Here is a 27,093-nt window from a genome sequence, read left to right on the forward strand (position 1 = left end):
AATAATTTTTTTTCATCAATCTTTATGTGTTTGCCTACATGTATGTATGTGTACCACATGCATGCCTAGTGTCCATGAGGGTCAGAATTGGGCATTGGATCCCCTGGAAGTGGAGTTACAGACAATTGTAAGCTGCCATGTGGGTACTGGGAACCAAAACCAAGTCCTCTGCAAGAGCAGTCAGTCAGTGTTCTTAACTGCCAAGCCATCTCTCCAGCTCCTATAAATCTGATTTTTAAAAAGTTACTTTAATCCGGGGCTGGAGAGATGGCTTGGCGATTAAGAACACTGGCTGTTCTTGCAGAAGACCCAGGTTCGAATCCCAGCACCCACATGGCAGCTAACAACTGTCTGTAACTTCAGTTCCAGGGTATCCGACATCCTCTTCTGTCCTCCAAGGGCATTGCAGGACATGGTACACTTACCTATACACAGACAGTACACACATACACATAAAAATACTAAATAAAAAAAATATTTTAAAAAAGTTACTTTGCTCCTCCAACAACCCTATATGTGTTAAGTACAATCATTGTCTCCATTTTATAGAAACATGCAACAGGGCAGTTAAATAATTTGCCCATCTTTACATCACAAGTTAAGTAAGGTAGGCAGGATTTGAGGTAGTAGTACTCTAAAAATTTTAAATAATTTCTGTCTCGGGGGGTGTGTGTTTACTAGGAATTAAACCCAGAGCATCCATATAGCAACCAAATAATCTGCCAACTGAGCTCTATCTCCAGCCCTAGAATGTCTGTTGAGGGCCATCACTCATTCCTATAAACTGAGGTGGGATATATGTCTACCAAATTGCATTGAATCTAGTTATTGGCTGAATCTGGGTAAGATGCAGATCTGTTAAATTCATAGAGAATAAGCAATGGGAATGGGTAAATCAGGCTTCTGGAGATACACAGATTTTTTTAGTCCCTTTTGAAGTCTGTAAGTATGACATAAATAATGGCAGCAAGTTTTTTCCTAAAAATTTTATCAGCTAAAAGAGGCATAGATGTACAAATAAAATAATGAAAAATATTAGCTCAACAAAGAATTCTGAAAAGGAAGGGCAAGAGATTAATGATGTGGACAGTCTGGTTTGTAAAACTACACAGATCTACCTGCCTCGGCCTCCCAAGTGCTGAACTAAAGGCATGCACCACCACGCTTGGCTTTTTTTCCTTTTTTTTTTTTTTTAATCACTTTATTAAGCTGGGTATGGTAGTACACGCCTTTAATCCCAGCACTCTAGAGGCACAAGCAGACAGATCTCTCTGGGATCAAGACCAACCTAGTCTACTCCAAAAAAAGAAGAAAGAAAAAAAAAATCACTGCATTGTAATGAACTCATAACATCACATGGCTAAATTAAAGCAGCCACTCAGACAACCACTTGCCCCACACCAAACTCTATACATCTGTGAACTTCTGTACAGCTAGAATAACTATTCTGAAACACTGAATCTTGGCTAAAGATGTTTTACTTTGACTATCAGTTACATTTTTATTATCCACCATGGAAAAGGAAAGAAAATTATGTCAGCATTGAAACTAGAAAAACAGCTTTAGATCCTCTTCGCTACTCATGTCTTTTTGCCTGCATGCCATCCTTTCTCATCTACTCTTTCTAGGTCTCCTTTCTAAATTCTGTACCCACACAAGTGTACATTTAAGTGTATATATACATTATAAGACTAGGATTTGCATATAAGGAAGAATATGTGATTTTTTTTTCTGAGATTGGGTGACCTCGTTTAATATACTTTCTAGGTTCATCCATTTTCCTGCAGATACCGTTTTTCTTTAGAGCTAAATATTCATTTTGTTTATATACTACACCTTCATTATCTGTTCATCTGTTGATGGATGTCTAGGTTGGTTCCATTTCCTTGCTATCATAATAGAGCAACAGTAAACATGGATATGTAAACATGATGTCTTCTAATGCAAAGATTCAAATAATTTCTTAATCCTTTTTACATAGGTTATAAGTCCTGAGAAGTATGACATAAAATGTGCTGTGTCTGAAGCGGCAATAATTTTGAACTCATGTGTGGAACCCAAAATGCAAGTCACTATCACTCTGACATCTCCAATTATTCGTGAAGAGAACATGAGGGAAGGAGGTTGGAAAGCCATTAAACATTCTACTTTTCTATTGACCCCCCCCCCCATTTATCTACCCTTTATGATGGCATTAAGCCCTAGAAGGCAACATGCTGGCATTACATATGAATTTGATAGACTTAAACTTACTCAGCAACTAGTTTTGCTCTAGATCATTTCCCACAAAGTAAAATAAATGTTCTTAGTTATATATTTTTATATAAAACATATTATGTGATTGACTTTCTTGATTTTTGTTTTTCTTTTCTTGCTAACCTCAGATTTCTGGAAAAAAAACTTCAAAATTATTTTTGGCATAGACTTACGAAAAAAAATGTTTAAATATTTGCTGGTAACTAGGGGCCACAGCTTTAACTTTTACTAAATATTCTTGGTCTTGCCTAATCATCATATATTTTTTGAATTTCACAAACACAATTGGCCAAATATTCCTAACCCTTATTTTCGGAGGCATTGTATATATATAATCATGGATTTGGCTTGTCCTAAGATAAATATTTCTAGTTCTCTGAGGTTGCTCTTTGGTTTTGCGTACTTATATAAATGCAGAAACATCCTAATGCACACAGATTTGGGCATTTGGCCTGAATATCATTCTAGACCTATTGAAAAATAAATAATGTTGATATAGTGAGTTATAGTACAGTTCAGGATTTTTAAACTTAATTTACCGTTGTAGAACATGAAATAATACTGGTGCCAGCAATGTTGCTTTAGGGACTATTCTGTAACATTTTCAAAGCCTCAAAAGCTTTTAAGCCAAAAGCATGATCAATGTCTGCAATAATGTTGGTTCTGTTGTTTTATGGGTCAGATAAAATTTACTTTGTTTCCTTTCATGTTGTCTTTTATCCATCTTAACTTACTGAATATGGAGTTATAAAGTTAACACTAACGTCTGTTTTATAGTATGGTTGATTAGAAAAGATTAGCAATTACTATTCTTTTAAATTTGTTTTCTTACAGCAAAGCAATATTTTTAAGGCACTGGGCTTTCCAAGGCCCAGAAAAAGAATATTTTAATGAGAAAAAATGTCATTGGAAAAACATGTCTGATTTTACATACTTTGTATGTACCCCATATAGGATTTGTATGTTGTATCTTAAGCTTTGCATCCTAAAAAATAAGTGAATTTTATGTAAAGGATCATTTATATGAGCATGAATTTCCCTAAAGGTCTGGCTATGGGTGTTTTGGAAGAAATGGTTCCTGAGTCAATTTGGCCAAGTCATATGTGGCACATGATCCTTTACTTAGGTTTTTAAAAATCCAATGTGATATATTATAAATTGATGTTGCTATATTTGATGTGAACTTATCATGTAACCATTTTAGCTTTATTTCAGTACTTTTTTAGATTTAGTCTCAATTAATGCATTATTGAGCCTTTTATTGGGTTACAAAAGTATAACGTTAGTAGTGTCATATCCGTAGTAAATCCTTTAACATGCCCCTTCTAAAGGAAACAAAATTACATTTTTGTCTGACCCAGACTTGAGTTAGAATTACAATTCTGAATTTTATAATTCATGAGGGAAATGGTCAGCCTAAAATTGGAAGATTTTGCTTCAAGACACTGAGCTGGAAAGTTGGATGTGCAAAAGTGTAGAAACTTTGATAAGTGTTCCTTGCTGCAGACGACTGCAGCAAACCCATGTCTTTAGCTTCATTATGAAGATTGCTTCTCTCTTGCTGCAGAGTATCGGTATGTATTCTCTCTCACTGCAGCTCCCAATGCTCTGTGTCTTAAAATCATTTAAAGCCTCTAGCTTGCTTTGGGGAGTTAGCACATGGTATAAGGAAGGCTTTGCCGGAAGAACCATTGTAAATCATGAGACTTACTATTATATTTGAACACAGTGTGATAGCGTCTTTAATGCATAGTAGTCCTGTTTGGTGTGAAAAATTATTTAATAAGAGAAATGACTAAATTGTCCAAATAACTGTTAAACGCATAACAGATCCTACTATAATATGCTGTGTTTGACAGTTGAACATTTAAGTAAGCACTTAATTGACTTTAAGCTTGAAATGTTCAGAATGCTCTAACCCTTGCTACAGAGTCTTTTCTGCAGCAAATCAAGTATTTTGTGTTTTTTCCCACTTGTAGCTTATCAGGCCCGGTCCAAAGCCTTCTAAGCAGAAGGGATTGATTCCTGTCAGGGGTTGCTGCCAAGACATCGGAAGGATTTTTGACCAAGGTTTTCAAAAGCTCAGTGTCACATCAGCCATTTGATTAAGGAGGGATTTTGGATGCAGAGTCTGGCATTTATTGTCCTTTGTGTGGCTATTTTGTTTGTCTTTTGTCTCTTCTAGAATTGAGCAGTGTTCACACTAGTTTTTAAATAGTTGAGTAGATTCTATACTTTATATAACTGTTAATTTTAATTAATACTTTCCCATTAACTTTTAATCATAAAATAGTGTGGACACAGCATGTCTTCTAATTGGTGATTAACCCCTTAAAAGTTGTGAAATACATTCATGTAGAAAAAAAATGTGCATTTTGTTTTTATAAATTAACCAGTTTTTTTCATTTGTTTGTTTCATTGACTATTAGGAAACAAGTATGATTTCATCACAATATATCTAAGGGGTTAATCTACTTGAAATACAAAATGGGTACAAAAATCCACACTCTAAATTTAACAGAAATTTCCTACTTATAGCTCTTACTTGTTTTTAACTTGTTATAGGTATTTTGGCATCTTTGAATTTGTATCATTGCTTAAAATTTATAGTTATGAATACTTGTGTACAAAAAATTTCTTGCATATTGGCAGAAATTGTAAAATGATGAATTAACAGTAGATTTTATAAACTTTCTATATTGAGCATAGTCATCTGTTTACATTCTGGCTTTAAAAAGTAGTGTAAATAAGAGCAGTGGACAGAGGTCCACAGCATATTGGTGCTTTACAGCATGAGAGTGATGAGGGGATTTTTTTCTTCTTCTTTAGGTTAGTTAGCTATCCTTTCTTGTGTCCTTTTTCCTTATCTCAGTTTTAAAATGTCTTTTCATCTTTCATCTACTGAGAATTTATCTTTTAAGATTTCTAAATTCTTATAAGATAGACATTCAAGTGATTTATCCAGAGTTGCAATATTCTTAAAATCTTTTTTTCTTATTTTATATATTTCTTTTTTTATCCTTCATATTCATTTGAGATACTCAATAAATTACTGTGTTATATCCGCAATGCCTCATGGATCTGGTGCTCTTTAACTACTGGTTATACTCAATAGATTTCTTTTTATGATTTTTCTATATTTAGAATATACCTTAAGCCATGTAGGATGCCTCATACCTTTAATCCCAGCACTCAGGAAGCTGAGGCAAGAGGATAAACCATAAGTCCAAGGCCAGCCTGAGCTATAAAGTGAGACCATGTCTACAAAAAACCAGAAAAGGACCAGGCATGGTGGAGCACAAGGCAGAGGCAGGTGGATCTGTGTGAGATCAAGGCCAGCCTAGTCTACATAGAAAGTTTCAGGCCATCTGGGGCTACAGGGAGACCTGTCTCCAAAACAAAACAAAAATCAGAGAAGGAAAATATATCATAAAGTTACTAAGAACTGTGAATTAGATTGAAGTAATTACTATTTGATTATTGATAGCTTTATCAAATTTATTTTATATATGTTTTATTATAGATGTGTCAAATATTTAATATAGCTGGCCCTTTGATACTTATTTTTGTGAATGACTTATTAATGTAAAGTGGCCTTTATTAATGTAAGGTTAATTTTTTGTCCTGTTTTAGTTTCATATTTTCTTTATGTAACACATTTATGTTTTAACCAATTTAAAAGACCCTACATATTATTTACTGTCAAAGCATTGTGCTTATTGCCTCTTTTCTACCTAACAAGGCCAGTTCTTGTAGCCCTTTTCTGCTTTCCCCATTGTTTCTTTCCATTTCTCCTTTAAAATGCTTTGCTTTTTTTTAAGACTTTGAATTTTAAAGGGCATTTCATATTCCTTTGTGACTTCCTAAAATTCTCTTATGGAAGGTTAAAAGAATTGAATGCTCTTAGAAACACCCTGTTTTGGTCTTTGAATTTTTTTTTTTTTTATAATTGTTGTATTGATCGTTCCACATTTATCTTTAGTTCTTTCTTATATTAGCCCCAGAATAACCTAGAATACTTTATAAACTCAGTAGTTTATTATACATTCTCATTTAAGGTGGATTTTTGTGTTCCCTTTTGTCCTGTCTTTGTGCTGGTGCACTGTGTCCAATAATCTTTCCTTTAGATTTCATTTTGGTAAGGTTTCTATTTTCAGAAAATTATTATATTACTAAAGAGTATCTTAATTTTCCTTTTATTCTCCATATTACTTTATGTAAAATTGTTGAAAGTAACTCCTTGGATGAATTAAACTTGTGAAAAACTCAAATGGCTCATGTGACACTGGTGCTACTTTAAGGAAGTGTCTTGCTCACCTGGTCAAACACCCATTCCTCACTGCATTTTGCCAATTCAATCCATTTTAGATGTAACTTCGGGTATGGTGAAAGACCCACCGGACGTCTTGGACAGGCAAAAATGCCTTGACGCTCTGGCTGCTCTACGCCACGCTAAGTGGTTCCAGGTTCGGAACATCATTTTACTTTTTTCTTGTAGCCTTATGAGAGAGTAGTTGAGTACAACATGTTTAACTGTGCTTAAACATTTCAAAAGATTGCCTAAGCAATACTATTTTAAATTAAATCTCTCAAAATATGTTATTATAGAAAGCTGAGTATAAAGATCTGCATATTGCAGTTACTTTTAATTTGACAATAAACAGGTTTTGGGGGTGTTTGTAGTTGGTTTTTTCATTTTTTATTTTTAGTGACTATTTAAAGTTGACTTGTTTAGGAACATCACATGTTTTTGTATATATATTATATTCCATAAGGCTGCAGATTAACTTTGCTTTAAATAATGGAATATGTGTTTAAAGCTTTGTGTGTAGTTTAAGATTTTTTTTTCCCCCTCTTTCTCTAAGTTAATAAGTGTAGGGAATGAAAGGTGAGGAAGCAGCTGTTTGGTTTAGTGACTTTGCAGGTATGCAAAGGCACAGAAGGGAAACCAAACAGATTTCCTTAACCTTTCAGTCCCTAGACAGACTTTTTAGCTCTTTTCTTTTATTTCTAATTTAGACAGATTTATTTTTCCAGTTTACTGTTTTAGATGAACACAGGTCAAGGTTCACAGGAGATCAAGAAATATTATTCTTGTATAATCTGTTTACTTTGACCTAAGTACTAGCTTTTAAATACTAATTCTGGCATAAAATACTGCTGTAAATGGCAGCTCATTGAATCAAACTTAAATGTAATTATTTTTATTTTTATCTGAGCTTCCATTGAACAGTGGTATTTTAACTTTTTTTTCATCAAGAGATATTTTTGATGTTTCTAAGATTAATTCAGTTGGTTTTTGTGTTGTCCTGAAGGCTAGAGCTAATGGCCTGCAGTCCTGTGTGATTATCATACGTATTCTCCGAGACCTCTGCCAGCGAGTTCCAACTTGGTCTGATTTTCCAAGCTGGGTAAGTAGCCTGTAACAGCATAGGAATAATGAACATTAACAAGTGTTTCTGCCGTATCTTTTGTTCTCTGAGCTTTCATTTTTTCATTTACATACAGGTATTTTTCTTGTTCTAATGAGAAATCCTAGGTATTGGAGAATACTTAATTTTTCTTAAGATTTGCTAATTAAAGAATTATACTTGGGCTGGAGAAATGGCTTAGCATTTAAGAGCACTGGCTGCTCTTGCAAAGGACCTGAGTTTGATTCTTAGCACTACATGGTAGCTAACAGCCATCTGTAACTCCAGTTCCAGGGGAATCTGACAGCCTCTTCTGAGGGCATTGCACGACACAACTGCACTTATTTACATGCAGGCAATACACTCATACAAAAAAAATTAAAAATTATAAAAGAATTATACTTGGGCTAGTGAAATGACTCAGTGAGTAAGGGAACTTGCCACCAAGCCTGATGACCTGAGTTTGATCCCCAGAAACCCACATTGTAGAAGGAAAGAACTGACTCCTGTGAGTTATCCTCTGATCTTCATATTTTATATGCATGCCAAGGCACACATGCTCACACGCATGCTCACTATGGATGGACAGGATGGATGGATGGAAAAATGATATAAGAAAAATGGTTTGTAAATTTAAAAAAACAAAAGAAAGAATTATACTGGGCTAGGTAGGTGACTCAACAGGTAAGAATGCTTGTTTTGTTTTGTTTTTTGTTTTGGTCTTTTTAAAGCAGGGTCTCCCTTCCCCAGCTGTCCTGGAACTCACTATGTAGACCAGGCTGGCCTTGAACTCAGAGATCCGCCTGCCTCTGCCTCCCAAGTGCTGGGACTACAGGCATGAGCCACCATGCCCGGCAAGAATGCTTTTTATGGAAGCATAAGGACCTGTCAGAACCCACCTAAAAAACTGGGCATGATAGTATACACACCTGTAACCTCAGTACTGTGGTAGCCCAGACAGGAGGATAGTTGGAGATCCTGGCCACTAGCTTAGCTCCAGATTCAGTGAGAGACCCTATCTTAGGAGACTAAGGGTGAAATGTTGTCCACACACAAAGTAAAATAATTGTACTTAATGTTTCTTTTGAATTTTTCTCTTTCCTTGTTCTTCTTGATATTTATTAATTTTCTAAGATTAGTATAGCAGCAATTCTTTTTTTTTCTTTTTTTTTTTTTTTTGGTTTTTTTTAAATAGGGTCTCCCTGTAACCCCAGCTGGCCAGGCTACTCTGGAATTCAAGAGATCCACCTGCCTGTGACTCTGCCTCTGCCTCCTGAGTGCTGGGATTAAAGACATGCGTCACCACACCCAGTAATTCCTTTTTTCTTTCTTTTTTTTTTTTTAATATATGTAGAGGTACAAAAAAGTCAGAAAATGAGCTGTTAAACCATTCTGTGTGGGTTCTCTAGAGGAACAGAATTTATATAATGGATATATATTAAGACGATTTTTTAGCTTGCTTTAAACAATATGATCTGGGTAGTCCAAAAAATGGCTGTATCATGCTGGAGAGGCCAGGACCCAATATTTGCTCAGTCTAGGAGACTGGGTGTCATAATAGTCCCAATCTGTCACTGAAGGTCTCAAGGACTCCTGGAGAATTACTTTTCTTTAGTCCACATTGAAAGCTTGAAAAGGCTGGTTCTGATGTCAGTAAAGGAATGCAGCAGGACTAGCAGTAGCAATAATCGAGTAGAAAACTTGACAGAGGAAATGAAGGCAAGTAGGAAGAACTTCTCAGACCTCCTGTTCTCTGGGCTGCCACCTTAAGGTACTGCCCACATTTAGGGTGGGTCTTCCCACAGCTTGATCAAATAAATTTCCCCAGGTATGCCCAGCTGCTTGCCTTTTAGTTGATTCCAGATTCAGTAGATAACCAAAATTAACTGTTAAACTGTCCATGAGGATTCCACTGACATTTTTTGTTGTTGTTGCTGTTTTTTGTTTTGGTTTTTGAGACAGGGTCTCCTGGTAGCCACAGCTGGCCTTGAACTAGTTATATAGACCAGGCTGGCCTCCATCTCATAGAGGTCTGCCTACCCTTGCTTCCTAAATGCTAAGATTAAAGGCATACACCATCACACCTAGCTCCACTGACACTTTTTAAAAATAATATGAGATTTGAATTTTTTTAAATTCATATGTACATACATTATTCTAAAGTACTGCATATTGGGCCTGGAGAGATGGCTTAGCAGTTTTTCTTACAGAAGACCTGGGTTTGATTCCCAGCACCCACATGTAACTCCTGTTCTGGTGGATCCAACACCCTCCTCTGGCCTACACAAGCATTGTATACATGGGTACAGTTACATACACATAGGCAAAACATTCATACACATAAATAAATAATTAAAATTTTAAAAATAGTTCAACCATGTAAATGATACAAAACAAGAAGCAAAGGTGGGTGACTGGTTTACACCTGTAATCCCACCATTTAAGGGGCTCAGGCAGGAGTATAATCTTGAGTTCAAGGCTAGCTTAGACTACAAGTATGAGAACCTGTCTTAAAAAAACAAGACCCAAAGTCTCTGTTTAAAGCTAAGTTGTCATGATAATGTGCTGTAATTTCTTCTATAACATGAATATATGTGTCACGCTGTATGTTTCTAGGTGGTTGTTTTTTTTTGCACTGCTGGAAATGAAACTCAGGGCTTCAGACATTCTAGGCAAGCTCTCTGCCACTGAGCTACGCACCCCATATGTTTCTATTTTTAATATCTTTTGCTATTTGAATTTTTTTTTGATTTCTGAATAGTAAAAATTGAGAGTGATTTGTTCAAAAATAAAACTGAACTTGATTTCACAGTTGGTTTATTGAAGTTAAATAGCCAAGGCTATCTTTTTTATATTTGTTTTGTGTTTTGTTCTTATTTTGTTTGCTTGCTTTTGTCTATTTAAGAATACCATGCTATTTGTTCTGTTTGCATCCTAACATGATACATCTTGGAGCTCTGAAAAGACTCCCTGTTTTATTTAATGCCATGTTTTATTTAATAGTATCCATTAGTGGATTTGGATTTGATAGTAGTCCTCTGATATAAAATCCTCATTATATATATTGGATTTTTTTTAATTATTTTGATTTCATACATATGAGTGTTTTGCCTGCATGTGTACAAGTGTACCACCTGCATTAAAAGCTCACAGAGACCATCAGAGGGTATCAGATTCCCTGGATCTAGAGTTACAGATGGTTGTTAGCTGCCATGTGGGTGTTGGGAACTGAACCCAAATTCTCTGCAAGAGTAGCCAGTGCTCTTAACCACTGAACCATCTCTCCAGCCCCATTATGTATTCTTGTTGTCAAATTTCTGAGAGTGGAATAAATTACCAGAGCTAAAATAAGAAAATGCACTAATTGTTTATCAGAAAAGTACTGGAGTCTTCTTCATTCTGTCCCTGACTTCCGGGATGTCATCATGTTAAAAATATGATAGGTAAGATATTGTTTATCTCTCTCTGTCTTTTTGAGACAGGGTATCCCTGGACCCCAGCTGACCTAGAAATAGCTATGTAGACAAGGTTGGCCTCAAACTCAAAGAGAGCCACCTGCCTGTGCCTCCCAAGTGCTGGGATTAAAGGCGTGTACTGCTATGGCCTGCTTTCATTTTTATTTGCATTGCTTTAATTGATTATTAGCATTTTATTTTATTTATTTTTATTTTTTATTTTTTGGTCTATTTGAGACAGGATCTCCCTGTAGCCCCAGCTGTCCTGGAACTCACTATGTAGACCAGGCTGGCCTTGAACTCACAGAGATCCGCCTGCCTCTGCCTCCTGAGCGCTGGGATTAAAGGCGTGCACCACCACACCCGGCTAGCATTTTATTTTTATTAGCAGTTTAAATTATTTTTCTCCTTACTGCCAGTTCTTATTAGTCACTACTTTAACTTTTCACAATAAAATTGACCCTTATTCCCCCAATTTCTCACCTGCTTTTCAGCATCCGTAGATAAATCTTTTTCAATTTTTATTGATTCTGATTCTTGTATCATTTCTAGATTTGTGCTTCAAGACTTCTAGAACTCAATTACTTTTTAGATCTATATAGATATATATGTTACATACTTGGTACGTAGCAAAAATTTCTGGAAGGGTATGTTCCAACCTGTAGTAATTATTTCTGAGGTGTGGGAGGATGGAATAATTAAGATAAAGAGATGTTTAATTTTTATTAGGGGAGGGATACATGTGCTGCTTGTATAAATTTTAAACTTGTGAGTAGAAATGAGGTATAGTCATATACACCTCTGGTCTCAGCACAGTGGGAGCTTGAGGCAGGGAATTCTAAGTTATATAATAATACCGTATGTCATAAAATCCACATGAAGCAAAAAATACATAAATAAATGGATCAAATATTAGAAAAATTGCTAAATTCTGTATTTAGATGATTCCAAGCCAGCTTCTATATTAAGGCTTCACTTTTCCTTTTTAGCTGGTTGCATTTGTTTTTATTTTTTGTTTTGGGGGGCTTTTGGGGGGGGTGTCTTTGAGACAGGGTCTCCTTGTACCTCCAGCTAGCTTGGAACTCTATGTAGACCAGGCTGGCCTTGACATCACAGAGATCCACTTGCCTCTGCCTCCCAAGTGCTGGGATTAGAGGTGTGCTATAGAGACCAGACTGGCCTGGATCTCGCAGAGATCCACCATGTGATTTTAATTTTTTTAATATTTATTTTTATCATGTGTATATGTGTACAGGCATGTGCACCTGAGTTCAGGTGCCCTCAGATGCCAGAAGAGGGTGTAACCTGCACCTGGAGTTACTACAGCTGATTCTGAGCCACCTGATGTGGGTGCTGGGAACCTAATTCAGGTTCTTTGAAAGAGTAGCAAGTGCTCTTTAACTGTTGAGCCATGTCTCTAGCTCCTCACAGAGTTGTTACTGTTTTTTAAATTTTCTTCATATGTGACCATCTCTGCCCCATTGCTATTACATTAATGAAAAATGTTAGATTATAATTTTTTCTTTTTATTTGATGTCAGTCTAAATTTTGTTTTCTATAATCTACCTTTTAAAATATTTATGAGCCAGGCATGGTAGCACATGCCTTTAATCCCAGCACTTGGGAGGCAGAGGCAGGCAGATCACTGTGAGTTCAAAGCCAGCCTGTTCTACATAGTGAGTTCCAGGACAGCTGGGGCTACAGGGAGACACTGTCTCAAAAATACCAAAAAGAAAAAAATTATGGTTTTTGTTTTTTTGTTTATTTTGGTTTTTGTCTTTTTGAGACAGGGTCTCTCTGTAGCAGCCTGGAACTTGCTATGGAGACCACATTGTCCTCCCTTGATCTCACAGAGATCCTCCTGCCTCCGCCTCCCTAGTGCTAGGATTAAAGATGTGTCCCGCCACACCTGAATGAGAAATTGGTTTTTCTTTTAACCAAGGAAGAGAAACTATTTTTTGTTGTGTCTGGTTAATATGATCACTATTATCAGATGTGGTGGTACATGTCTTTAATCCCAGCACTCAGGAGTCAGAGGCAGGTGGATCTATGTGAGATCAAGGCCAGCTTGGTCTACATAGTGATTTCCAGGCAAGCTGGGGCATTTTAAGACCTATCTCCCAAAAAATAAAAAAATTGATCTCTACTTAGGGACAACTATTACTCTTATTTTTGATTACTTTAGTCCAGTATAACTTATCTTTTCTTTTTAAATATTTTTATTTTATGTGTGTGAGTGTATTGCCTACATGTATGTGAGCGCACCCATGTCATGCAATGCTGGAGAGGTCAGAAGAGGGCTTTGGATTTCCCTGGAACTGGAGTGAAGGATCATTTGTAGCCACCATGTGGGTGCTGGGAATTTTTAAAAAATGTTAGGGTGGCAGGGGCTGGAGAGATGGCTCAGCAGTTAAGAGCACTGACTGCACTTGCAGAGGACCCGGGTTTGATTCCCAGCACCCACATGGCAACTATGAACCGTCCTTTACTCCAGTTCCAGGGGAATCTGAAGCCCTCTTCTGACCTCTCCAGCATTGCACGACATGGGTGCACTCACATACATGCTGGCAATATACTCATACACATAAAATAAAAATAATAAATAATTTTTTTAAATGTTAGGGCAGGGCTGGAGGGATGGCTCAGCAGTTAAGAACACTGGCTGTTCTTGCAGAAGACCCAGGTTCGAATCCCAGCACCCACATGGCAGCTAACAACTGTCTGTAACTCCAGTTCCAGGGAATCCAACAGCCTCTTCTGTCTTCCGCAGGCATTGTGTGACACAGGTGCACTTACCTACATGCGGGCAATACACCCATAAACATAAAATAATAAATAAAATATTTTTTTAAATGTTAGGGCTAGGAATGTATCTTACTTGATAGAGTTTAGCATGCATGAAGCCCTGGGTTTGTTTTCCAGCCCTGTAGAAACCAGGACTAGTGATGTACACCTATAATACCACTACTTGGGAAGTAGAACGTGGATCAGAGGTTCAAGGTCATTGATGCTTGGGATACTTGAGGCCCTGTCTTAAATTGAGCTAACCCGGAGCTAGAGCACTAGCCTAGAATGCTCAAGGCCTTAGGTTCAATCCCCCGTACCACAAATGGGAAAGAAAGAAAACAGCAAATTGTCTGAGATTTTAGATTTTTTAACCTGTGTTCTCTTTAAATAATTTTGACCACAGGTCAGGTGTGGTGGCATACTCCTTTTATCCCAGCACTTGGGAGGCAGAGGCAAGCTAATCTGAGTTCAAGGCAGAGGGCATTGGATCCCCTGGAAGTAGAGATGCTTGTTAGCCACCATGTGAGTGCTAGAAACCGAACTGGGGTCCTCTTTAAGAGTAGCCAGTACTTTTAACCACTGAGCTATCTCTCCAGCCCCACACTTGAGATCTTAATGTGCCTAGTAACAGCTCATTGTTTAATTTTGTCATAAAATTCTCTAAAAGTATATACAAAAAGTCTGAGCATTTATGAAAAGTTGTATATCGCATTATTTTCATGTTTTGAAGCTACTCTATTTGATAGATGTGTAATTAGTATTTACTGTATATTGACAACTTAGATTGTGCATGTGGGTTCAGATGAATGATACAGTCCTTATCCTTGAAGGTCTTAACACTCTCTTGGACATCTCAAAATAATGCATGGTGGTGCATGCATTAATCCCAGCACTAGGGAGACAAAGGCAGGTGGATCTCTGAATTCAAGGCCACCCTGGTCTACATAGTGAGTTCCAGGGTAGCTGAGGCTACAGGGAGACCCTATCTCAAAAAGACCAAAAAAATTTAAAAAAAAATAAATAAATAAAATAAACAAATAAATAAATAAATAGTCTGGAAATAAGAAGTATTACATGTGCATTAAGTTTTCTAGATGACTAATGCTAGACCTTTAAGTAAAGGTCCTCTTTAAAATGCCTTGGAGCTGGAGAGATGGCTCAGTACTTGCTACCATTGCAGAGGACCTTGGTTGGATTCCTAGCTCCCATATGGTAGCTCACAACTGGCTGTAACTCCAGTTCAGGGCATCTAGTGTCCTCTTCTGGACTCCTTGGGTACCTGCATACACATGGTACACATGTATACATGCAGGTATGCATTCATACACGTAAAATAAAAATAAACCTTTTAAAAATTTTGAATATTGGTCTAGAGAGATGGCTCAGTAGTTAAGAGTACTCACTGTACTTGCAGAGGACCCAGGTTCAATTCCCAGCACCCACATGATATCTAACAACTGTCTGTAACTTTAGTTCCAGGGGATCCAGTGCCCTCTTCTGACCTCTGAGGGCATTGTACAACACAGATATATCTACCTATATGTATATATTACACTTAACCCATTATTTAAAAAAAAAAAATCTTGAATATCTTCCTGAATTCAACTGAATAAACTAAGCTCTCACTGAAAATTTTTACTGCATTGATCATTATGACCATCACTATAGTCTTTATGCTTCTGGCTATCATTTTTCATAGCAGTTATACTTTTTTTTTTCTTTTTGAAACAAGAGTCTCACCATGCAACCTTAGCTGACCTGGAATTCACTATATAGACCAGGCTGATCTTAAATTCAGAGAGCTCCACTTGCCTCTGCTTCCCAAGTACTGCAATTAAAGGCATGAACCACCATACCCAGCACTGTATACCACTTCTATAAAATTAATCTTTCAAGATTCTGTGAAAGAGCCTTGGAATGAATAGTGAATAAAGTAGCCATACTTTTTACCTCTTAGCTCTGAACTTTCATATAACTGGACACGAATTTTTCAGCCTCTGGATCATCTTAAGGATTTCTTTGTAGTTCCAAAGTATTTGATCACTGAATTTTTTTCGGAGCTCCTATTTATTATTGGTGGGTGTATGTGCTGTGTGTGTTGTGCATGCGCACATACTCCACACAATGTGGAGGTCAGAGAACAATTTATTGATTTGGTTCTCTCCTTTCACCATGTAGGTCATCAGACTTGCAATAATGCCATTATTGCTGAGCCATCTTACAATGCCCTGGAACTCCTATTTAAAATTTAAAGAAAAGCTTCAGTGGGCTCTGGAGAGGTGCCTTAGCTGTTAAGAGCACTTGTTCTTCACTAGAGCCTGAGTTCAGTTCCCAGCACCCACATCAAGCAGCTTACAACTGCCTGTAACTCCAGCTCTAGGAGATCTAACACTCTTTTCTGGTCTTAGCAAGCACCTGTACACAATACATAAATACATACTTAAAAATAAGTATTTTGGTAGAGCTGAGGTGGATGAACCCAAAGCTTCATGCTAGGTGGAAGAAGATGTCCTTTATATGGTTCAATTTGTATGAAATGTGTACAGTAAGCAAATCTGTAAAACTTAAAAATAGTTTGGTGTTAGCTGGGCATGGTGGCACAAACCTTTAGCCCTAGCACTTGGGAGGGAGAGGCAGGCAGTTCTCTTGTCAGTTAAAGACCTGCCTGGTCTACATAGTGAGTTCCAGGCCAACTATGGCTACAGGGAGACCCTGCCTCAAAAAGACACCCCCCCACCAAAAAAAAAAAAACTTTGGTGCTTTTCAGATTGGAGGAAAGGACAAGAGGGAGAGATAGCTGCTAGTAGTTACTTGGTGATTAAAAACATTCTAGAATTGACATGGTAATGATTAAACAACTTTGTAAATATACCAAAAGCCCCTTGAATTGTACACTGTGAAAGGAAAAATTGGGCTGGAGAGATGACTTAATGGTTAAGAACACTGGCTATTCTTGGCCAAATCCTAGCACCCACATGGTAGCTAACCACTATCTATAGTAACTCCAGTCTCCAGTTCCAGGGCATCCAACACCCTCTTCTGACTTCCACGGACATTGCATGACACGGGTGCACTTAACATGCAGGCAATACATGCATACACATAAAATAATAAAATATTTTAAGAGAACGAATCATATATTATAAACACTATAAAAAATTGTTCTAAATAAAAACAATCCCAAATTGGTAGGGGCTTTTTTGGTGTATGCTGCCGTTGATGTTACTTTTGTTTTTGTGTGTTGAATGTATGCTATGTATGTTGGAGGTGCCTGAGGAGGCAGAAAAGGGTCTCAGATCCTCTTCATCTGCCTGAATGGGTACTGGAAACCAAACTCAGGTCTTCTGCAAGAGCAATAGATGCTCTAACTCCTGAGCCATCTCTTCAGCTCAGGATGCTTTTTAAATCTATACTTCTTTTTGCCTTATAGATAATAGAATTCTAGTTAAACATTAAATCAAAGGTTAGATAGTAGCCATTGTTTGTAAAGACAAAAACAGATCAGATAGCATGGCTCAGGCCTATATTCTCAGCATTCAGGATGCTGAGGTAGGAGAGAGGCATAACCCAAGCCAGCCTAGGCTACGCAGTGAGACCATGTCTCAGTTAAAAACAAGCCAGGTATATAGTTCACACTTCTAATCCCAGTACCCATGAGGCTGAGGCAAAGTGCATTCAGAGCATGCATTGACCATGTAGTGAGTTCCAGGCCATCCTTGAGGTACAGAGTTAAGACCCTGTTTCAAAGCACAAAAGGGGCTAGAGATGACTTAGCAATTAAGAGCCCTTGCTACTCTTCCAGAGTATCTGGGCTCAGTTCCCAGCACACTCATGAGGCAACTCACAACTGCCTGTAACTCAGTTCCAAGGGATGGCCTTCATTGGCATTGCATGTGCATGGTGCACATAGATACACTGAGGCGCACACTTAAGACATTTAAAACAAGCAAACAAAACTGAAGTCCTTAGGAATATTGGCCACCCTGTATTAATGTTTGTCTTCATTAAAAACTTTTTTTTTGGTCTTTTCGAGATGGTCACCCTGGAGCCCCAGCTGTCCCGGAACTAGCTGTATAGACCAGGCTGACCTCAAACTGGCAAAGATCCTCCTGCCTCTGCCTCCCAAGTATTAAAAACAAATTTTAAAGTTTCTTCAGAACGTGAATTTTCTGTTGTCTCAATTTTTGGTTTTTGAGATAGTCTCACTGTATAGTTCATACTGGCCTTGATCTTTGGATGTACCTGGTTTAGTCTTTCAGGTGCTGGGCTTGCAGGCATGTACTGCCATATCTGGCTTAGTGCCTCAATTTTAGGTTTTATTTTTGTGCTTTTTGGGATTTTTGTTTGTTTTTTTATTGGGTGTCACTGTATTGCACAGATTGGCCTCCAACAATCCCGAAGCCTCCCGAGAGGTGATATGCAAGGCATGTGCCAACAACCCCATGTTTTCCTTTTTATTTATATATATATATGTGTGTGTATGTGTGTGTGATCTTTTAATTTTTTTACAATTGTGTGTATGTACATAAGAGCATGTATATCATAGCATGTATGTGGAGGTCAGAGAACAATTCACAGGAATCCATCCTCTGCTTCTACCCTGCTTGTTCCAGAGATTGAACTCCAGTTGTCCAGCTTAGCAGCAAGTGCTTTACCTACTGAGTCTTCTCACTGGCCCTTTTAAAAAAATAGCCAGGTGTGGTGGCGTATGCCTTTAGTCCCAGCACTTGGGAGGCAGAGGCAGGTAAATATCTGAGTTTAAGGCCAGCCTAGTCTACGTAGTTCCAGGCCAGCTGGGACTACAGGGAAACCCTGTCTCAAAGAGACAGAAATGTTTTTTTAATGACACTTAATATATCATTCTAGTGTTTGAAAATGACATTCTTTTGGTCTTTATGCTGTTAAACGTACTTTGTCTTTATTCTTAGGCTATGGAGTTATTGGTAGAGAAAGCAATTAGTAGTGCTTCCAGTCCTCAAAGCCCAGGAGATGCCCTGAGAAGAGTATTTGAGTGCATTTCTTCAGGGATTATTCTTAAAGGTAAATTTGATTTATGTGTAAGAAAGTTGATAATTGAGAGCCGGGCATGGTAGCACACACCTTTGATCCCGGCACTTGGGAGGCAGAGGCAGCCTGGATCTCTGTGAGTTCAAGGCCAGTTGGTCTTCATAGTGAGTTCCAGGCCAGCTGGGACTACAGGGAGAGAGACCCTATCCCAAAAAAAAAAGAAAATTGATAATTGAATAAGAAATCTATTTTCTCAAGTGGATAATGCTGACACTTTTATCTCCCTACAATGATTTGTTGTAGGTAGCCCTGGACTTCTGGATCCTTGTGAAAAGGATCCTTTTGATACCTTGGCAACAATGACTGACCAACAGCGTGAAGACATTACATCTAGTGCACAGGTGATTGAATTCCGTAGGGTTTGGGGTTTTATAATTGTTTCTTTAGATAAATATTCATTATGCTACTTCTTTTAAGTAAGCCATTCATATAAGAAGGTTTACCTTAGCCAGGCGTGGTGGCTCACGCTTTTAACCCCGCACTTAGAGGCAGGGGGGGCTCTGTGAGTTCAAGGACAGCTGGGGCTGCAGGGAGATGCTATCTCAAAAAGACAAAAAAAAAAATTACAGATATTACAGCAGTATAAAAGTGCTGGTTTACTACCAGATTTTTAAATATTAAGTATTAATTATGTGGATTTTGTAGGTATGACTTAAGTACAAAAATCTAAAAATTTTTTAAGTGCTTCATTAAATGTGGCTATTAGATTATATATCAAGATCATCACAAAGTCTCATCTCTAGTTATACAGGAATGCTACGCTATGTTGTTTTAGACATTGTTAAATTTTTGCCATTTGTGCTACTATACACTCTAGCAAATTAAACATATGAACTCCAGAGTCAGACTTCCTGCATTCAATACCAGCTCTTGTCTGCCATCCCAAAACAGGATTTGGGGAAGACCAAGTAGGTTAATACATAGCAATTTGTATATGGAAGGATCTTAAGTCTTAATGTAGTAATCATTGTTATCAGAAAACAGAATGGAACAAATGGACGAACAGATGGATGATTGAAATCACTCTAAAATTACTGTAGCTGCCCTTTTTTAATTTCAGAAATTTACTGAGAAGAAATTATCTGCTGGCTATGAACTGTAATAGTTCACTCCAAGGTGGATGAAAGACTTAAGATCTTGATTTGTTGCTTCTTACTAATATTTTAATGATATTGAAGAAAATGGTCAAGTCTTAGGAGATTGTTTAAAATTTAGCCTTAGAGCTAGAGAGATGATGGCTCAGTAGTTAAGAGCAGTACTGCTCTTTCAGAACACCTGAGTTCAAATCCCACCATCCACATCATACAACTAACATAAGCCTTTAATTCCAGCGCTGCCCTCCCTGTGCACAAACCCATACACAGGCATACGCATATACACATAACTAAAGAATAATAAGATTAGGGGCTGGAGCGATGGCTCAGCTGTTAAGAGCTCTGACTACTCTTGCAGAGGACCCAGGTTCAATTCCCAGCACCCACATGGCAGCTGTGAACTGTCCTTACCTCGTGTTCCAAGGGAATCTGAAGCCCTCTTCTGACCTCCACGGCATTGCACAACACGGGTGCACTCACATCATGCAGGCAGTACACTCATACACATAAAAGTAATAAATAAAATATTTTTTAAAATAATAAAATAAAATGTAGCCTTTATTAAAAGTTAAGGAGCCCAGGAATGATAGCCCACACCTATACTCTCAGTAATTGAAAGAGTCAAGAGGATCCGAAATTCAAGGCCAGCCTAGGCTACATGAAAAGCTCCCTTTCCTCATATCTCTATAATAGTCATGAAATAATAGTAAGTGGACAGCAGAGAAGTTAGGGATAGGAAAAGGAATGATGAGACTTTCAAGTAGGTAATAGTAGAATTCAGTATCTTGGAATCACAGAGTTGTACGTGCACCCACATAATTGGTAGAATCTGAGTAAGGTCTACACTGCATTGATGTCAATTTCAATTTCTTTCTTGGTTAGATATAGTGCCCTTGTTAATATTTTTCTATCTAGGACTATGCTTGTTTCCTTCCATAATGTTCACCTTTATTCTTGTATGTCTCTGTCAGTGATATTGGGAGTGGGGGGTTGGTTTTCATTTGTTTTCTTTTCCCTTTGAGGCTGAGTCTTGCTATTTTGTCTAGGCTAGCCTACAATTCATGACCATCCTATTTCAGCCTCCAGTGATCTTTAAGTTTATTCTGCCAAATAGAGCCTTTGTCATTTATTCAAATTCCTCCCTTAATGTTTTATAGGGCCCATCTCTCCCTCCTTACCCACCATACCCCTGAAAGGAAATAGATTATAAAATGAGCTTGAGAGGTGCTCAGTGGTAAATGTGCTTATCTAACATACACAAGGTTTCTAGGCTCTATCCCCAGAACGGTAAATATAAGAAACAAAATAAGAATAAATATTGTCTTAATCTTTGTTTAAAAATTCAAAAAATGTATTTTGGAATAATTTATGTCAATCCTCAAATTGTATTTGCTACTAATTAATGACCACTTATGGTAAAATTCTCATATGTCCAACATTACAAATGCATACAGACTAAGCTGGGGTGTGGCTCAGTGACAGAGCTTGTCTAGCATATAAAAGACCCTGAGCTTGATCGCTAGTACTGTCCACCTCCCAAAAAAAAACATCAGAAAGGGGTGATGGGAATTATAACTCAATAAAAGTCTGAACAATAGCACTGAAACTGGGAACTGTTTCAGTGGTGAAAGCTACCATTTGCCTTTAGGTTAGTAAATAGATTAAATCATGTATGTCTTCAAAGTTCAGTTACTGTCAAGATTTCTTATCTTTTATCTAAAATATTCTTTTATAGAACAGCCATGTAGCTAAATGTCTTTGTTTGTTTGTTTGTTTGTTTGTTTGTTTGTTTGTTTTTGTAGCAGGATCTCCCTGTAGACCCAATTGGCCTGGAACTCGCTATGTAGACCAGGCTGCTCTGTCTCCTGAGTGCTTCTAATTCAGGGATTTCAGTGTCATACAAGTGTTTTTATACTTACACAAGTTAAGTTTTCACAAGGGATGACAGATACTTAATAACATCCTCATAAGTTACTCAGCATTATTTTGGTTTTGCAGTTTAACCTTTGTCACATTGTTACTGAAAAAAAGTACATGTGTATGTGTGTATTCTAAGGCAAAGGATTGCTTGAGCATTACCCACTCTTTTTTTTTAAATATTTATTTTTATTTTATGTGTATAAGTATATTGTCTGCATGTTAGGTAGGTGCACACTCATGTTGTGCAGTGCCTAAGGAGATCAGAAGAGGGCATTGGATTCTCATGGAACTGGAGATACAGACAGTTACTAGCCACCATGTGGGCACTGGGAATTGAACCCGAGTCCTCTGCAAGAACAGTCAGTGCCCTTAACCACTGAGGCATCTCTCCAGCCCCAAGCACTACCCACTCTTAAGGAACAGCTTAGACCCTTTGAAAACAAACTATGAAATTGGGTGTCTGTACTACAGACCTGTATTCCCAGCAGCAGAATTTGAGACCAGCCTGGACAACATAGTAGGATCTTATCTCAAAACCACCAAGGGCTGGAGGGGTGAGGGGAGAGGGAAAGGAGGAGGGAGACAGGTACTCCAAATGAGGTAACGAGTGTTCCAGAGTCAGAGACAGGCAGCTCTCCATGAATTCAGGGTCAGCCTGGTCTGTACAGTGAGTTCTAGGCCAGCCCAGGCTACATAGTGAAACCGTGTCTTAAAAATTCCAGGAGGAAAAAAGAATAGAGCTTAAAATTTTTGTTTTAGTTTTTGTTTTAAATTGAAAATAAAATTGCCAAGATAATTAACTACCAGCAATCAGAATATCCTGTAAAACGTGTATCTAAGCAATATAGTTATGAGACAGATTATTTAGAATGGAAGAACCTAAAAGTAGACACTAATTTGGAAGGGAATTCGTGTTTAATAAACCTGACATTTTTGATCAGTGGGAAAAGGCAAACATCAACAGAAAAGCGTCAAAGTAGCTGAGTAATCATCTGGAGCAAAAACTTTATATATATGTATATATAATATGTGTGTCAGATAACTTAAACAGCCATATATATCAAAGAACTAAGAAATACAATCTTACACAGGAGCAGTTTTTTAGGTTAGATGTGAATGTAAGTCTTGAAGGACTGTGTATTGAAAATACTGTACAAAATCTTTAAGGCCAGTGAACCAAAAATATATAGTGTGTTCATTCTCCCCATTAAAAAATGTGTCCAGTTTTACTGGGTGTGGTGGCACACGCCTTTAATCCTGGCACTTGGGAGGCAGAAGTGGGCGGATCTCTGTGAGTTCAAGGCCAGCCTGGTCTACGTAGTAAGTTCCAGGCCAGCTGGGGCTATAGGGAAACCCTGTCTCAAAAAAACCCCCCCCCCCCCCCCCGAAAAAAAAAGTATCCAGTTTTACCTGTTACACTAATGAGAATTTCTTTTAATTACAGTACCCAGAATGAAAAAGCAGGCTTGTACTATTACATATTATTAGTAGATATGTTAACATAGTAATTTGAAACTCCATTTGACAGTATCTACCAATTTTGCTTAACAGTTCTACTACTAATCAATTCAGTTCATTCTTCACAATTTGGCACATAAGTGTACATGATCATCTTTATACAGGCGTCCATGAACAACAGTAACATTAATACTGGGTCCAACCTAAAATTCATTGATGGAAAATTAAATGTTTGGTACGTCAGTGCGTGTGTAGTTGTAGTTCCTGAACTACACACTACCAAATAGTGTCTAGGGATGCCATCACCAACTGTTCCTTTAAAGCATGTAGCTTTCATTTTCTTTGTTATCTACATTTGTTTCTTTGCTGTCATAATTTTTAATTGGTAAATGTTTTCTAAGTTGGTTTTCATGTCATCGTAAATAATAAGATTCATAAAAGCAGAAACATTGCTTATTTATACTCTTGTGTACCAAGTGCTTACTTAGTTATCTGTTAATGATGGTTAAAATGAAGAAAAAAGTTGAAGACAGTTTTGTAAAATTGGGTGTGTTTACACAACACATAACTTAAGCTTATGCACATGAAATCCAAAGAAAAAGTAGGGAAATGCATGGATATGAACAAAAAATTGATAGGTACATTTACTGTTGCTATGTATTATTTCAGGATAGTGTTTTGCTTGGCTTTTTTTAATGAATAAACTAAATTTATTTAAAGATTTGTTTTTTTGAACTTAATGTTTTAGGAAGCAAATAGGCATACACACAGAAAAGCCTGAAAATAAGAACATCAGAACATTATAGATTTCACTTCTGATTAATTAAGGGTGAAACCAACTCAGGGTGTTTCTTTCATTAAATATGCTTTCATTTTGATGTATGTGAGAGTAAATTTAAGAATTAATGTTGGCTGGTAAATGGCTGGTTGGTGGCTCAGCAGGTAAAGGTGCTTGTTGCCAAGCCTGATGATCGAAGTTTGATCCCTAGAATCTATATGGTAGGAGAGAACTGACTTCCCCAAGTTGTCCTCTACTGTGGCACTAATATACACACACATAAATACTGAATAAATAATATAAAATAAAATAAACATTTAAAAATTGATTTAAAAAATCAGTACTGTATTTTGACTCTCTCTGTTGCAGTTTGCGTTGAGACTCCTTGCATTCCGCCAGATTCACAAAGTTCTAGGCATGGATCCATTACCCCAAATGAACCAACGTTTTAACATCCACAACAACAGGAAACGAAGAAGGGATAGTGATGGAGTTGATGGATTTGAAGCTGAGGGGAAGAAAGACAAAAAAGATTATGATAACTTTTAAAACATTTTGTAAATCTTCAGTGTTAAAAACAGATACCAGTTTGTTGGCTGTTTCCATTCGTAATAATGTCTGCTTTAAAAGTTTTATCAAGAATACAAAGTTTCATGGAAGAACCTAGTTTTTCTGTGACATTAAAAACTTAATATACAATGTTAGGTATTATATGAATGGAAAGACACAGGAAAAAAATTGTGCTCCGACTAGGGGAAAATAGTGGTTCCATTTTTTTTTTCCCCATTATTTTGACTTTATTTACTGATTGCCCTTGCTCCCTATATTTTTGTGTCTTTTATTAACGAGTGCATTGTGTTATTAAATCTTTACTGTATTTAATGCAGGATTTGTGCTTCATTTGCTCTGTGTATTTTGATACTTTTATTTAGAGGTTTTGTTTGCTTTGGACACTAGTTGTAAGTTACTTTGTGTTACAGATAATATCCTTTAAACCCTTTAATAATATTTTACAGCAGTGCGTTTTTTTGTAACGTGAAACTGCAGAATTTTTTCCTTTTGTTATTCTATATGTGAAGGATTACAACACAAAAAGTTACCCTGCCATTTGAGTGCTCAGAACTGAATGTTTCTGCAGATCTTGTGGCATTTGTCTATCTAGTGTGATATATAAAGGTGTAATTAAGACAGATTTCTGTTAATCTAATCAAGTTTGCTGTTAGTTGTGCATTAGCAGTATAAAAGCTAATATATACTAAATGGTCTTGCAACAGTTTTAAAGCCTCTGCATAACTGATAATAAAATGCATGACATTTTTGTTTTTAATAGACTTAAAATTATAATTTTAGGTTTAACGCGTAGATCTTTGTACAGTTGACTTTTTGACATAGCAAGGCCAAAAATAACTTTCTGACTATTTTTTTCTTCTGTATAAGTGGAAAGGGCATTTTTCACATATAAGTGGGCTATTATTTTCAAAAGAACTTTATCATTGTGCAACTAACAACAATAACTAGCCCTTAATTATGGTGAGAGTTCCTTATTGATGTGTGAGAGATTACTCTAGTAGCTCTTACAGTGTAACACAGATTACCTACACACACCACATCACTCAGTTAACTTAGAGGTCTATTAACAATGAGATTGATAAAGTATTACTGATTTAAAAAATAAGATTATCTAAGGAAAAAAACAGAAAATTATTTGGTGTGGCCATCTTACATGCTTATGTCTTCTACAGAAAGCTTAATATCCTAGCAGTGGTGTAATGAGAAGTTACATCTTACTGTTGATGTATGTATGCTCTGGTACACAGATGTCATTTTGTTGTCACAGCACTACAGTGAGATACAAAAATAAAAACTTAAAAATTCATATAATGGCTTAATTGTATTATGTGGTAGAGTTGAAACTACTTTTGCTTGACGCATATTAGTTAAGCTTTAGTAAAACCATATGTATGAGGTACTATATATAGTTATTCGTGATGAGTTTATTTGGTTTCATTTTGGTTTTGGTTTTTTGAGACAGAGTCTACCTGTTGTGGAACTCTATGTAGACCTGCTGGCCTCAAACTCACAGAGATCCACCTGCCTCTGCCTCTGCCTCTTGAGTGCTGGAATTAAAGGTGTGTACCACACCGCCCTGCCCAGCCTGACAGAATTTAAGTTTCACCACCACATTACTTTGAATCCTCCCCAGATTCTTCAGAGGTCCAGGTAACTGTAAGAGACTGCTTATCGGGGGAGGGGAGAAAACTCCAGGCATTCTCCCAGATCTACCCCCATTCTATCCATATAGCTTTGGCAAGCCTTTATTTTTAATAGTTTTTATTTTTGCTCTTTCTGAGTTTCACTTTGCTCTCCTTTGAATATTTAGTCATCCAGTAAATTTTTAGAATTTTTTTAGGAGAGGAAAGATTTATTTTACCACAGCAGTTTGAGAGGATGACAGTTCATTTTGATGGGGAAGGTATGACAGCAGATGGCAGCTGGAACATGTCAGGGACAAGACAAGGCCTTCTCATTTCACTTCCTTGAGTTAGGCTCCACTCCCTAAAGTTTCCACAACCTGCCACCAAAACACTGCCACCAGTTGGAGACCAAATGTTCAAACACTGGAGTCCAAGGGAGATATCCAAAAACGTAACATTCTGCCCCTGGCTCTATGTCCAAGGCATGTGGAGTCAGGATGTGAGCTCCAACAGGCTTGGGCAGCCTATCCCTGTGCCTTGCTGTTTGCAGCCCATATGGCCTCTCTCTTGAGTTAGTACCCTTCAGTGCCTACAGTTTTTTCCTCAGAAAATATCCCACATCTCTGGTGTCTCCAATATCCCGGATCCTTCCACCTTGTTTTTGGTCATTTA

The 27,093-nt window shown here is 37.3% G+C and overlaps 1 protein-coding gene across 6 annotated transcripts in view; it reads left to right on the top strand.

Moving 5' to 3' along the window:
• Zfr (zinc finger RNA binding protein) overlaps positions 1-26,103 on the top strand; it is an 82,788-nt gene extending 56,685 nt beyond the window's left edge. For 3 of the 6 annotated variants that reach the window (XM_029564720.1, XM_017798807.2, XM_017798821.2), the window contains 6 exons: positions 1,982-2,123; positions 6,625-6,722; positions 7,572-7,667; positions 18,838-18,949; positions 19,220-19,317; positions 24,596-26,102. In XM_029564720.1, coding sequence (XP_029420580.1) covers positions 1,982-2,123; positions 6,625-6,722; positions 7,572-7,667; positions 18,838-18,949; positions 19,220-19,317; positions 24,596-24,775 — 726 coding nt within the window. In that variant the 3' untranslated portion in view covers positions 24,776-26,102. Of the gene's footprint in view, positions 1-1,981; positions 2,124-6,624; positions 6,723-7,571; positions 7,668-18,837; positions 18,950-19,219; positions 19,318-24,595 lie in introns of those variants that run through there. The other 3 variants (XM_008835493.3, XR_003849892.1, XM_017798817.2) reach the window with 3 other exon arrangements.
• Positions 26,104-27,093: the final 990 nt, after the last annotated feature.

Source organism: Nannospalax galili, unplaced genomic scaffold, assembly GCF_000622305.1.
Source record: "Nannospalax galili isolate Female #2095 unplaced genomic scaffold, S.galili_v1.0 scaffold150, whole genome shotgun sequence".
In the NCBI taxonomy this organism is placed as follows: domain Eukaryota; kingdom Metazoa; phylum Chordata; class Mammalia; order Rodentia; family Spalacidae; genus Nannospalax; species Nannospalax galili.